This window comes from Cornus florida, unplaced genomic scaffold, assembly GCF_030987335.1.
Source record: "Cornus florida cultivar Cherokee Brave unplaced genomic scaffold, ASM3098733v1 CherokeeBrave_3.0.0_Hap2_Chr05, whole genome shotgun sequence".
Lineage (NCBI taxonomy): Eukaryota > Viridiplantae > Streptophyta > Magnoliopsida > Cornales > Cornaceae > Cornus > Cornus florida.
Genome location: NW_026775575.1, coordinates 81,409,004 through 81,424,084, shown reverse-complemented (window position 1 = coordinate 81,424,084; position 15,081 = coordinate 81,409,004). Strand labels below are relative to the sequence as shown.

The following is a 15,081-nucleotide window of genomic DNA, read 5'->3' as shown; positions in this document are numbered from 1 at the left end:
ATTCTACTATCATCTATTAAGTGATTAACCAATAAATTATTACATGACTCTGCTACGCAAGTAAAATACTTAATAAACTTGTTTGAATTATATAATCTCGATCATATAATAATTAATTCTTTTGATTAGAACTATGTAACAATTTCTCGAGTATAAAGACGTCAACTTTGCTGCAAATTATAAATGAGATAACAATGCCAATGTAGCCGCTTCAACACCATTATGCTATATTTGATCGGAGGGAGGGATTGAGTATGGATGGATGAGAGAGGGGATAAAAAAACTTTTTTGTGTTTGGTTGGAGGGAAGGGAAGAGAGGAGGGACGAAGCTTCCCTCCCTCTTTTGTAATTTTCTATCTGTCTAAAATTGAGAGGAAGAGAAAAGAGTAAAAAAAAAAGTAATAACTAGCATAAATATATATTCTTCATTTCTAACCTTCCTAAAACAATTGGAATAGATATAAAATTTTTAGAATTTTAAATAATAAGTGCATGTTAGTATAAATAATATAAAAACTATTTTTCCCTTCCTTCCAATCAAAAAATAAATAAATAAATGTGTCATCCCATCCATCCTTTCTAATATATATTTCATACAACAATCAAACAAAAAATGAGAAAAATACCATCCCTTCCTTAAGGACCTCATCCATCCCATCCTCAATCTCTTCAATCCATTTTTCTCCCTCCAACTAAATAGAGCATTAGGGTTGGTGGAATCTTTAAAGGTTAATTTTGATGCATGATTTGATGTTACAACTGCGATTAGGCAAGATAAATTGCATATTTGAAATAATAGTTCGTGCACTTTGAACGGACCTCAAGAAACTCCTTTGGACTAGTTTGGTATGGAAGAATGAAATAAGATAGGAATGGAATGAACCATAGAATGGAATGAATATGAGTAATGATACTACAACCAAATTTAATCACCGATGAAATTACCACATCACTCACTCATTCATTAAATGAAAAATTCTACCATTTTAAAAAGACTACTTTTACCCTCAAAATATCATCCAAACCCTTCCACGTTTTCTCTCATCATCCAGTCTTTGTGTTCAAAATGGCGCTCTCTCTCTCTCTCTCTCTCTATATATATATATATATATCAACCATAACCCCATCGTCTCATCAATAAGTATGCAATTTCCCTCCATGATCTACAATCTTTAGATAATCCGATTGGGTCAAGCGATGAACAAGGAAGGTTGTATCATCATCCAACATTCAATTTAACAATTCACTAGAAAAATTAATGGTGACCCATCAAACCAGCAAATAAATCATAATTTTTCTTCTCTCTTCTCTCTCCGATTCTAACTCTCTCTCTCTCTTCAATTTTGCACCTCTCACGTAGATGCCCTAATCTCTAACTTCATTAGGGCTTTTTGAAGGAAAATGTCTCTACTCATCTATGTCATGGTGTACTGTTGATTTGTGTCTTCTTTGAATAAAAAAGACAATAGAAATGAATAGATAATTTGAAAAGTTTGATGGGTCATTGAGAAGGAACAAATTTGAAAGTCTTTTAGGGAGAGATGTGACACTAAGGGATTGTGGCAGTGGAGGAGTTGGGGCAACACAGAGATGGTGGTGGTGGAGAGAGTTGGGGCAACACAGAGATGGTGGTGGTGGAGAGGTGGATAGGACAGTGAACAGAAAGATGGTGGCGATGGAGGTGGAAAGGCGGGTAGGACAGTTATAGAGGTGTGGAAATTTTGAGAGAAAAATAAGGAAGAGTTTGGATGAAATAAGGAAGGGTTTTGAGTGTGTGATGCGGCAATTTCGGGTCTTATTTGGTAATTAAATTCGGTTGCCGTATCATTACTCTTTTTAATATTATTTTTACTCCGTATTTTTTTACGTATTTTTTAAGTGAGGATGAAATGTCCATTCCTCTTGTTGGAAAGTGGAATAATTTTGATGGAATAACCATTCTCCAAGAAAGGTGGAGAATAAGCATTCCATCTTTAAAATTACTTTCCAAACAAAAGAATAGAATTAAAAGCATTCCATTCCACTTTATTTCATTCCATTCCCACCTACCAAACTAACCCTTTGTGCTTAAAAAGGTTTGTAATATGAAATGCTTTTCATTAATTAGAAATATATAACAAGTTTATAAAAATACAAATAAATAAAAAGACTAATAGAATTTGAAATAATGTAAATATATGATTAATTAATGATATTAGATGTCAACGAGTTTGAAAAGTTAATAAGATAAACACTTATTAATTAATTTTTTATTAATTAGAAAGATATATATATATATATATATATATATATATATATTATTTTGTTGCAAATAAATAATAAATTTATAAAAATACAAATAAATAAAGGGAGACGATATTCATACTCTACTTTTCTTTAATTGCGCTACATTTATCATTTTCTTTTAAGGAAATGACAAGAAAGTTTTTGAATTCATTAATGCACAATTCCTTAATTTATAATATCATAACTACCCTCTACACAACTTAATTTTTTTTTTTTTTTAACCTTCTTTACTATTTTTTTTCCCCTTTCTTTTTGTTTTTTTTTCGGAGATCCTCTCAAAGAAAATAATTTATTCTATACTAATAATTTTATTTTTACACTCAAAAATGATAATTTAGATATATTTTTTTAATCATCTTCCTTTTGTACTTTTTATTTTTATTATTATTTTTTTTGGATCTTGACAATAGAGATAATTTATTCAATAAATATATTTTTTTGGAGTTTTTTGTTCATATCAAAAGAGACAATTTTTTAAACGGAAGCTTTTTATTTTTTTATCCTGCCAAAAGTGGCAATTTATTCAACATAACAAATTTTTTTTTTTTTTTTTGGGTCCCTCAAAAAAAATTATTCAAATTTTATTTTATTTTATTTGTGATGTCAAAAGATACTTAAAATATTAAAAATTAAAGATAAAGAGAGAAAATATTAAAGGACAGTTGTGTTATTTGAAAAGTAATAATTATTTATTTATAAAAAGTAAGGTTAGAATTGTCATTTCATTTAAGATTGTAATACAAATATTGAAAAATAGAATGCCAATATTGCCTTCCTAAGTAAAAGGCTAAATAAAAGGGCCAACAGAATTTGAAAAAATATAAAATTGACTTCGTAATTTGAAAGGTTAGTAGGAACACAGCAATCTTTCATTAATTAGAAATAAATAATATGGAGTAATAATGAATGTTTTTAATTGATTATTTATGCATATTTACAAGTAAGTGTAGGCTCACTCCTTTATTTGTTGTATAGATTAACCAATTAAAAATCACTATCTTATTTGATTAAAAAAAAGTAAAACTCAGCAATTCATTACAACAAATTGATACAAGAATCATTTTCCATAACAATAAAAAAAGTTCATAAAAGTACAAATAAGTAATAGGTCAACAAAATTTAAAATAATATAAACATATGATAAATTATTTGTTAGAAATGTATACCTTCGTTAATTAGAGATAAATAATAATAATAATAATAATAATAATAAAATTCATAGAAGTACAAACAAATAATGGGTCAGCAAGAACAAAATTTAAAATAATGTAAACTTATGATAAATTATTTGTTAGGAATGTATACCTTCATTAATTAGAGATACATAATAAAGTTAATAAAAGTACAAATATGTAATAGGCCAACAAAATTTAAACTAATGTAAAAAACACATGATTAGTTATTTGTAAGAAATGTATACAAAATATAAAAAAAATTAATAATTTATATATAGATCGACGTTGGTAAGAATTTTTTTTTTTTTTTTTTTTTGCTAATGTTGGTAAGAAATAAATATGAAGTTTATAAAAAAGGCAAATATATAAAAGACCAACTGACTTTGAAAGAATATAAAAATCAGACTAATTGGATATATAAAATATATTAAGCTTATATATATAGATCGATGTTGGTAATAAATAAATGATAAGTTTTTAAAAGACATATAAATAAAAGAATATATATATATATATATATATATATATATATATATATATATATATATATATAACAGACTAATTGGATGTAAAAAATATATTAAGCTTTATATATAGATCGAGGTTGGAAGAGAGAAACAATTAGTCTATAAAAAGACAAATAAATAAAAGACCAACTGACTTTGAATGAATATAAAAATTAGACTCATTGGTGATTTGAATACTATTTTTTTTTTTTTTCCTTTATTTAAATGACAAATATACACTCCCTTTTAAATAAATGCACTATCATTGCATTTCTTTTCTTGCCTTTTTCTTTATTTAAATAATAAATCTATGTTTTATATTTAACAAAACTTGTCATTTCATTTTCGACCGTACTTACTTATTCACGGGTTGATATGGTTGATCAGAAATACACTTATATCATTTAATTACAAGTTTAGAAAAGTAATAAATAAAGAAAATGGAGTCAGATATTTTAATTTATTTATTTTTGTTAGGAGTAACTAAAGACGACGTGTTAAGATTAGATCACATAAATAACTAAAAGGGATTACCTCTATTGATTAGTGAGTAGGTAAGTAACAAGTATTGTGCATTCATTTTGAAAGGGGGATGGATGTATTTGTTTGAAAGGAAAATACATAACGTAAAAATATAGGTAAATTATAGTGATCATTTTTTTATCCCCCTAAATTATAGTGATCTTTCTCGAGATTTTGAAAAATTATACATATGTAGAGTACTTAGTCTTTATTACTTTGATCTCATATGAGATTTGACTCTTGTGATTAATGACACTTTATTAAAAATTTAAAAAATGACTAAGTTGCCCTTTAATTGTATCAAAAGATCTCAATAACCTCATATTTTGGCATGAAATGATAAAAATATCATTAAATGCCATCAAAATGTAAAATATCAATTTCTTACTAATTTTATATTATTAAATTTTATAAAATTAAATATATTTTTTTGTTCATGATATTTGATTAGGTTTATTTATTTATTTATTTTTTAAAAATAAAATAATAATACAGCCTTTACACGATGAGAAAATAAATAAAAGGGTAATAGAGTCTTTTAGTTTGATAAAAAATAAATAAATAAATAAATAATATAGCCTTTACAAAATGAGAATATAAGTAAAAAGGTAATAGAGTCTTTTAGTTTGATAATTTTTTTTTATTAAATTATTATTAAATTAAAAAAAGATATGAAAAACTTTGTACGCTTTAGGTCAGCGTAATTTACTCTAGAAATATAGGTTTGAAATGTGATGGGCTTCAAAATTTAGCAATCAGTTAACAAGTTTATTCGAAAAGGCCACATCCCCAGTCCCCACCTAGTGACGAAGTCGCACTCATAATAAAGCTTGAAGTGTGTGTATATAATGCGTGTGCGGGTAATGTATAGACACATAGTTAGAGTGTGTAGAGAGACAGACAGAGAGAGGCCACGAGCTCAGATTCCCGTGACAGTCTGTCGTATCTCATGGCCTTGTTTCCGTGTTTAGTTTAGTGCTCATCCAAACTCTACCATTTTCTTCTGTTGCTATTCTCTACCGCCCAAATCTCTCCGCCCACCGGAGATAGATCAACTCCGTCGTCTCCGATTACAATGGCTGCATCGATCATCGAATCTGGTTGGCTGGTATTGTTTTCCAACTACTTCAATTCTTCATATCCTTTGTTTTTGCCCTAGATTCACTCACTTTGCTTCAAATTTCTTGTTTCATAACCATGCATTGCTAGTTCTCGATCTATTGAATCAACAAATATACTCTCAGACACTTAAAATAGTCTGCTTTTTCAAACGTACCCTATTTCCGAGATATATATCTATCTTTATATATTATGAATGATAGGCTGAAGCAGATTTGTTATATGATATTAGTAAGTAGTTTTAGTCAATTGAATCGATAATTCTGTAGGTTCGTCTGCTTTACACAATATATGGTTATATGGTGGACTCTTGGTACTTAATTGAAGTTCATAAGGTTCTGTATCAGTGTATCTATAAATAGTTGGCACCTTGCAATGGAGGAAGGGGCACCGGTATGGAAAAGGTTGAGATTTGATGTACCTAGACCATTATAAACAGCTTATTTGAGTATGCATTGCCTAGGACTGTCTGCTTTTAGATCTCTTAGGCAGTGGAAAATTAATCTACGGAAAGGGATAAATAAACTGTGAGGATGGCCAGTTTTATCTCAAAGCTTATGCCAATTTATATATGCCTAATGTCTTGCCCTAGTTCTTTGAACCCATGTGCTAGTATTTACCACACATAACCACATAATCTATCCCTCTTTCTTTCAGGTATCCTTTTTCTTTGCGGAGAATTTAGTGAATAGCAGGCTTATGCATAATGTAGCACAATTTAAATTGTTTGAACTAAAACTTTTATCATTCCTTTAGATAAAAGGACTTGTGTATTTTTGGAATGATAAGTCTGACAAAAAAAGAAAAACAGAAAGAAGCTTGCCTTTTGCCTTTATATGATATCATCAAATATGTTGACCCAACACTGAATCTTGATTGAGATTATCTGTGTTGGAAATTAATATTTGCTTTAAGAAAGAAAATTTGTCTCAATTCAATGTTGAGATTTTCGTGATTTCAAATGATGGTCGGTTGCATGGTTTAATTTTTATTGCGGGTTTCTTGCTCTATGCAGTCCTAATTGTTATTATCTAAATCTAATTATCATTTTGTGAATTTGTTATTCGTTTATTGTGCAGTATGTAATCAGTCATTTCAGTGACTTTCAACTGGCATGTCTCGGAAGTTTCTTTCTTCATGAAAGTGTATTTTTCTTATCGGGACTTCCCTTTATATATTTTGAAAGGGCAGGGTGGCTGAGCAAGTATAAGATTCAGGTTTTACTTTTACTCTACTGACTTTTCTGCCAATGGTGAATTGGAATAATTAAAAAATTTCACGTGATGATAAATTTTCAAGTTGAATTAGTGATTGGCATTCTATGTGTTTATCATTTGCAACATGATGTTCTTCCTTTTCTTTTATTTTTACATTTGTTTTGGGCCTTGTGGCATCGCTTTAGTTTCAATTTTTTTTTTAGCTTGCTTAGTATCTACAAAAAGGACTAGTGCCTCTAAGGAAACTCATGCTCCAACCATGGCAAGCTTTTTATATTCAACTCAACTGTTTCAATTTACATATTTTTCATGTGTAGTCTTGTAGGATATTAGCTGTGATACTGTTTTGTTGATATGCTGCTTAACAATGTGGAAATGTGTATCTGGTAGGCCATTTAGAACTTAGCATATAGAATTTACTTCTTAATAATGTGGAAATGCATATCAGGTTTTACATGTTTTTATAGTTATTCATGTCTTCAATTTTAATAAATTGTAATTGGAGCATGTGCTATTGCATGCACCTCGTCTTACATCATTTCTCTCTCTTTTCTTTGGTTATCATCACTTATTAACTCTGCAGTTTATTTGAGATGATGTAACAAATCGTTGTCATGGATGATGTAACATATCGTTTTTTTTTTTTTTTATAATTACTTGTATGTGCCTCAAAGAAGTGGCAATTATGTCATAGGTGGATTATAAATTTCACCAAAGGAGAAAAGTTGGTGTATTGAAGGTTTTAAATAATGGTAACAGCTATATGGTATATTTTTACTTATCAAAAAAAAAAAAAAATTGGTTAGAGCCATCTTAACGATAACGGTTGCGGTGACATGGATGCAAGCTGTAACACATAAGGTTACTAATGTGACTACCAGAGTCATGAATTTTTCTTCATTGCACAGCTCCCTGAAACTGTACCTACACATGCTTAATCCTAGAGCCCATTGGAGTTTTAATAAATTTTAATGAATCTATGAACTTATATGGATGATTCACATGGATGATGAATTTTATATCGAATTTTAAGTTGCTATAACCGAGAAACGATTCACATTCGGGTAATGGCTGTAGTAGCACCAATTGGAGATAATCGGTTAAGATGGTTTAGACATGTGCAAAGAAGAGCTTTAAGTGCGCCAGTTAGGAAAAGTGACATAGTCGCATTGAGGGTAATATTAGGGGAAGAGGAAGACCAAAGTTAATGTGGGTAGAGTTAGTAAAGAAAGATGTGATAGCATGTGGAAACATGGGATTCATGTAGCCGACCCCAAGTAATTGGGAAAAGGCTTGGTTGTTGTTGTTGTTGTAGTATAACCCAGAAGCCCGATTCATAATATATATATATATATATATTTTTGATGAGTAAATAATTTAATTAAATAGTTATTTACTAATACTGACTAATGGAGTGGGGATTCGAACCTGGGCCTTTGGCCACAAGCAACACATGCTCTACCACTGAGCTATCACACCACATCCATATATATATATATATTTTACCAAAAATGCATTTAAACATGAAAAAGAAAACCTGAATGTAATGCTAATTGGATTTTGCGAACTCATTGCTTACAATGTAGAAATGAAAAGAGTTCAAATAATCATGTGAGGATGCCATAATAAATTATTTGTGGTAATCATTCTTTAAGAAGAAAAGAACATTAGAATTCCGTCTATTTATTTGAGGTTTTCTCTTCCATATGCATGTTCGGGATTAATCTCATATTCATGCGATGTAGATGATACCTTAGATTATGGAAGTAATCCTCACCTTTTAAAAGCTCCACGACAATTACCAATCAGTTACATTTCCTAGAATGCATCTCTTTCTTACCATACCTTGTGTAAACTTTCTCCTTTTCCTCTCAATTCTCACCACTAACTAATAGCCTATGACACTTCCAATACTCCTGTTGACAGTTGACAGCCTCCAATAAAACTCAATTGCAACAGTCAATTTTCACCTCCTCTGCCAACCATTTACTGTGTTAGGTCAATAGGACTTTGGTTGGAATAATTTGTCCGAAACAGAGTTTGTAATATTGAATTTGGCTTTTGTTACCAACAGGCCTATGGCCTAGCGGTACTAGGCCCCTACTTTCCAAAGGGAGGTTAGGAGTTTGAGCCTCCATGGAGGCATGTGTGTGTGAGTACAACTAAGGAAAAAAAATGGCTTTTGTTTATGTTTTAAAAGTTAGATAAGTTTGTTAGTTGAGTTACCTCTGTCCAAGGGAAAATTGGAGAATTCAAATCTTCAACAAGGGCAAAAAAGGTTTGGTCAACTCGACATTGTGCACTCACCAATTTACGGTTCATGTGCATTCATTCATGTGATTGCATGTTCGGTTTTATAAGCTGCATGTTTAGATCTTCATAGTTTTTAAAAATGCATTAAACTGTTTTTGGAAATCAGAATCCTAATAAAACTAACTAGAGTAGGTTTTAACTTTTATCTGTAGATCAAGGATGCAAAACAGCAGTTACTAAATCCGATTAATTATTTTTAATCCTAATCTTTTCATCCTCCATAGTCTATATAAAGAGCCTATGCTTTCAGAAAACCTATGCCAGCACACACCAAGCATATTGAGAGCATATTTGTAGAGCTTCAAATTTTTTTTTTTTTTTTGGTGAGGTATAGACTGCATCCTAGCAATTTAATTGCTGGAGTTTGTTTCATTCATCATTCATATAGATGGTGTGTGTCGGAACATATATTTTAGCATGACAATCAATTCGACCACAAACAACCATAGACTAGTCATTGAAAATTAAATCACTGGTGGAAGAGGGGATCGCTTGAGAAGTGGATTCATTGTCTACGCAGAGTTTGGCCATTTAGGTGGAGTTTTTGGTGTGAGCTGGTCAGAGGTAACTAGGGGATTCTTGGGATTAGATTTTGGTAAACCCAGTGTGTAATAATACATTTTTTTGTTAGTGGATCTGATCTTCTTTAACTAGATACTGTGAATTTTTTCTATGAAATTTTCCACGTAAAAATCAGTGTTCATGTGTGTGGATAACATTTTGCTTTATATTTCTGCAAAATCTGCAATCTATTTTTTACATGTTTATTGATAAATAATTTAATATCAGTTAATCGTGATAATTGAATTTTAAAAATTATTTAAAGTTAGATATTGTGTTTTCAATATCTATTCACCTTCCTCTAAATCTGTTTTGGGCATAGCATACAGAACATAGGGCAATGAACCTTATTATAAATCTGGACCAATATCTGTAAATAATCTTAAAAAATCTAATATCAGACAACAAATATATGTAAGTTTTAACTTTAATAGTGTGGAAAAATAGGGAAAGAAATAGATTTATCCCAAACTTTTGATTGAAGATTTAAGTTTAGATATTGTGTATCAATATGTGCTTTCTTTATGTTTTAGAAGCTGAAACTGTTTAAAAAGAAAGTCGGGAAAAAGTGGCAAAATTGAAATTTGTAAACCTCGCCTTGTGAATCTTTTGTTAAGGCGCCATAAGGACATGCAATGGTCGTTACAACACTGTAAACAGCCATTGCGGTTGTGATTTTAGTAGGACAGTATATTGGATCTGTAATGATATTCTCGTTACACCATTAGGGTATGTGATGGCCAAAAATGAGCCTCATGTGTGATATATTTTAGTATTGATTTGTGTTTTCCCTGACGCAATCTAATCAAACTGCTGGGGGAAAAGCTCTATGTATCTCCTTTGTAATAGCAGATGCTGTCTTAATATAGCAAGTCTTACAAGTTGTCAAGTTGTCTCGCGTTAATAATTTAAGACAAAAAAACCCCAACAATTTCTTGACAGTACCAATGGGATATGTAATATATTGTCATCCTCTCTGATGTATCATGCTTGTTTTGTCCTCATCTTGCTGGATCTGTACTTACAAGTGTCATTATTGATTTCTGGTCCAATGCAGACAAAAAATAACACACCTGCAGCTCAGGAGAAATGTATCACTCAGTTGCTGCTGTATCATTTTTGTGTCAACTTACCAGTTATGATTCTTTCCTATCCTGTCTTCAGATACATGGGCATGCGAACTAGTCTCCCATTGCCCTCCTGGTACTTTCAGGTTCTTTATGGACTGAAGCTTAATTTTCCAGACATTGTTGCATGTCTTCTTTTATTGCACTAGATAAATTTACACTCCTTAATTCCATAAAATGCTTATAAGTTTTCATCTTTGACGAACCATATAATCTTGTTTGAAGTAACTTGAAAACCTTTTGGTCGAGCAGGAAAGTAGTTTCGACACAGATTTTATTCTACTTCGTCCTGGAGGATTTTGTATTCTATTGGGGACACAGGATTTTACATACAAAATGGCTGTACAAACATGTTCACAGTGTCCATCATGAGTAAGTGAAGAGTAACTTTCCTAGCATAATTTGTCTTTTTATTTTGGATTATGTTATAAATCTATTTTATTTTTGGTGTTGAAATCAGTGTCTTATTGTATCTACAGGTATGCAACACCATTTGGACTGACATCAGAATATGCTCACCCTGCTGAGATACTGTTCCTTGGATTTGCTACAATTGTTGGTCCTGCTATCACTGGGCCTCATCTGATAACTCTCTGGCTGTGGATGGTACTTAGAGTCCTGGAGACAGTAGAAGCACATTGTGGTTATCATTTCCCCTGGAGCCTCTCAAATTACTTGCCTCTATATGGCGGGTTAGTAGATACTTTTGTTCCTGCTCATTCTTAGCACAACCTGTTTCTGTCATTTATGTTTTCTTATCTCTATTGCCTGAAATTTGTTTCATTGAATTTACAGTGCCGATTTTCATGACTATCATCATCGCCTGCTTTACACAAAATCTGGCAACTACTCATCAACCTTCGTTTACATGGACTGGTAAGTTTTTGGTATATGTTCTGCTTTAAAGCATAAACATTTTGTTGTTTACTGTGGATATATAATTAGAATGATTACTATAATAACCTCAATCAAGTTTGTGAAACACAGATAAACATGTTAATGGCACGCGCGCACACACTTTTATTGTGTTTTTTATCTCCCTTCTGTGACTTTATGACAAACTTTATTTTGAGTCTGCATTTACCAGAGAAGAACTCAAGGGACTGACAACTAACCACATGAAAACTTGGTCCATTTATCCAGTTTGAGAAATTTGAATGTCAGTTGTCTTTTAATTGAAGTTTTTTACTCGTATATATATATATATTGTCTCTCTCCACCTCCAAAATAAAATAAAATGAGAGCGAGAGATTTATGAAAACTTGCTGTAAGAGGAGCTCAGTTTCTGGGATTCTTAATTAAGGTCTGTCATGTCAGAATAATATTACTTGGAGTTTCTTTTGCTTTATGTTGGTATACATCTTTTGTCATTGAAGATGAATCAATTATCGCTGTGGGTGAAATGCAATGTGCTGGGACTTGGCTATGCTCATTCAGATGGTTTGGTTATGGGTATAGACCCCAGCCTCTGGTAGCGGCATAAGTTGTTTCCGTAATTATTTTTTTTCAACTTGTGGGAAGAGTAACATTTGCTCAGGAGAAAGTAGTTGAAGTTAGTGATCTAAGGATGTCTCAAGAGAGTATGGCCCTAACTATTGAGGGTCAGTTACAATACTTTTCTGAATATCCTACAAGACTACAAATCCATATATATAGGATCTGAATTTCTTCACAATGAAGGATTCTTATATCTGAGGTTTTTTTTTATATTTTATTCTCCTACCCCTCCATGCATCCATTTAGCCTGAAAGAAAAACATAAAGAAAGAAAGAAAACTGCCAAAATAAATTACCCCAGTGCATCTTTGGTTAAAGGTCAAAAATAATTCGCTCCATGCTTACTGCGTAACTGCTTGTACGGTTGTGCAAACGAGGAGTTACTTCTTGATATATTCTTGACTGCGATTGGTGGACCAAGTGCATTTTACGTACTTTATTGACATACTCTTTTAGTGCAAATAGTGGACCTAGTGCATTTTGTTTACGTAATCTAGGACTGATACAGGTGTGACTGCCTTATGTTATGCATGTTAAGTTTCTGTGTGCCCTTCTAGGTGTGATTTACATTGTACGAGTGTTGTCTTGCATTCTCTCAAGTTACGACGGTGTTCGCACATAAGCTTTTGGAATGTGGTCCGAGTTACAATAGAACCTCTACATTTTTATAATAGAAACATCTTTGGAATTAGTGTATAGGAGTGGACATAAGCCCAAAAGTAATGTACTATAGAATTAATCCATGCTTGCTAGCTGCATAATTTGTTTTATTATTCTGAATATTGTGCGTTGACAAAGGATATGACGGAAAAGTTGCAAGTATAAATTTAAAGTGACATAAGATAATATTTGACATAGTTTAATGACTACAACTTTGTTAGGATATTCGGTACCGACAAGGGTTACAGAAAATTGAAGGCACTGAAGGGCTGCGGAGGTGAAGAAGATGAGGGCAAGCAACTATAAGATCAGCCTGTCAACAACATCACAGGATCAATTCTTATCTCGAATGGTCTGGTTGGGTTTCTTCTCAGCTTGTATGCCATCATCTTTTATGTTCTTGTTTTCTGGTATTACTTTGTCTAGTGTGGAATCAGCGCCAGGCTTCGTTTGGTTTTGTTTTGTCCCTTTCTACTCTACATGAATGAAGCTTCTGTTCTTTTTCCTAATTTGTTTTGTTATGATGCTCAATTTCTCAGTCTTTCACCTTCCTGTGTTCTCCAACATAGATTTAATAATTGCTATGTTGAATTCATTTATTTAAAATGATAATAACTATTGGATTGTCTCGTTTAAACCCTAATCTAATCGCGATAAAAGGGATGTGAATGTGGTTAAAAATTTGTGAAATAACTTTAGAAAGTCTGTGGAAGAAGTAAAATTACATGCATTTAGTTGTACATGAGTAGACATTAGTGTTATCCTTGGATATGGTAGATTTCATTGTTGGTCAAGGTTCAACTGTCCATTCCAAACCAACATTATCACTGTACAAATTAGAATGGAACTTTAATAAAATTCAGAGAAAATCATTAGAAATCCTAGAAAAATTGGGCAGTCAGTCCTTTGATAAATTGTCAGCCCACTAACATTTTTAAGCCATTTATCATAGCAGTCCAACAATACAAGGTAGACTTTGACTAGACTCCACCAGCATGAACACAATAATTGCATAGAATTTGATGGGTCAAAGATTCGGCCGTTTGAGTTTGAATATTTACTCGGATCTGTCCTCCCTTTAATTAGTGGGCATTCATATTTCGCGGAAAAAAGTATACAATATCTCTACTTTAGTGGACATTCAAATTTCACGAGAAAGCATACAATATCTAAGAATATTTTTCGTGAGAATTTTCATAATTGTCCATTATATTAGAGGAATTTATCTTCCTGTTTCACTTATGGTGTGGTATTTATCTATATATTTATTTATAGTAACACAATAACAATCTGAAAAAATGGGAGCTATTGAAAACAGAAAATCACAACAGATGTAATTTTGGATGGCACATGTTCCAAATTAAAAATTAAGTGATTTGACTGGATGTATATGGGTGCCAAGTCCTCCACCACCAAACAAATGTGATTATCATTGCAAAAAAAAAGTGATTATCATTGCTATAAGTAATAATAATAATAATAATAATAATAATAATAATTTTGGTGGTGCATCTGTATTTTCCAATTCTGGCGAGGCACCACGTATATGCGGGGGACCGTGTTGCAACTTCCTTCCCACAGAATATCGCCCGGACCCATCCTTAGATTTCTGATATGACCTTCAGATTCCCTTGTTTCAGGGCACATTGTATGCATGGGGAAGGAGAAATTGGAGGGGGGCATTTTTATACATTTTTAAAAAGTATATATATAAAGGAAAATGTTCTGGTTGTATACTCACTCGTTTCTGAACATGCAACACTATTTAACAACGCTTTGTTTCTAAGTATGTAACACTATCCATTCGTTTCAATTAGTATCAGAGTTAAACACAGTTCTTAATCCGGTGTCAAATCAAACCACCAGTCCATAGGCATCCGGGTGTGCCATTCGGGAAGACAAGATGATCCGACCGCCTCCGACTAAAAAGTGAAATGGGTATAAGAAGCTTTCTCCACTTGTTACTTCACATCTTTAAGATTACAACAATTTTTAGATTAAAAGACCAACTGTATCAACATTTTTTTGGGGCTGAACATAAAATTGTATCAACAATTGTAGATTGAGAGACTATTCAGGGTAGAATTTTTGGATTTGGA

The 15,081-nt window shown here is 31.8% G+C and overlaps 1 protein-coding gene across 1 annotated transcript; it reads left to right on the top strand.

Annotated features, from left to right (window-relative positions):
* Positions 1-5,356: 5,356 nt before the first annotated feature.
* On the top strand, positions 5,357-13,491 carry LOC132307141 (methylsterol monooxygenase 2-2). Its single transcript, XM_059804819.1, has 7 exons — positions 5,357-5,597; positions 6,688-6,825; positions 10,757-10,902; positions 11,079-11,198; positions 11,306-11,518; positions 11,622-11,702; positions 13,204-13,491. The coding sequence occupies exons 1-7, from the start codon at positions 5,565-5,567 to the stop codon at positions 13,286-13,288; spliced, it is 816 nt and encodes a 271-aa protein (XP_059660802.1). The 5' UTR covers positions 5,357-5,564; the 3' UTR covers positions 13,289-13,491.
* Positions 13,492-15,081: the final 1,590 nt, after the last annotated feature.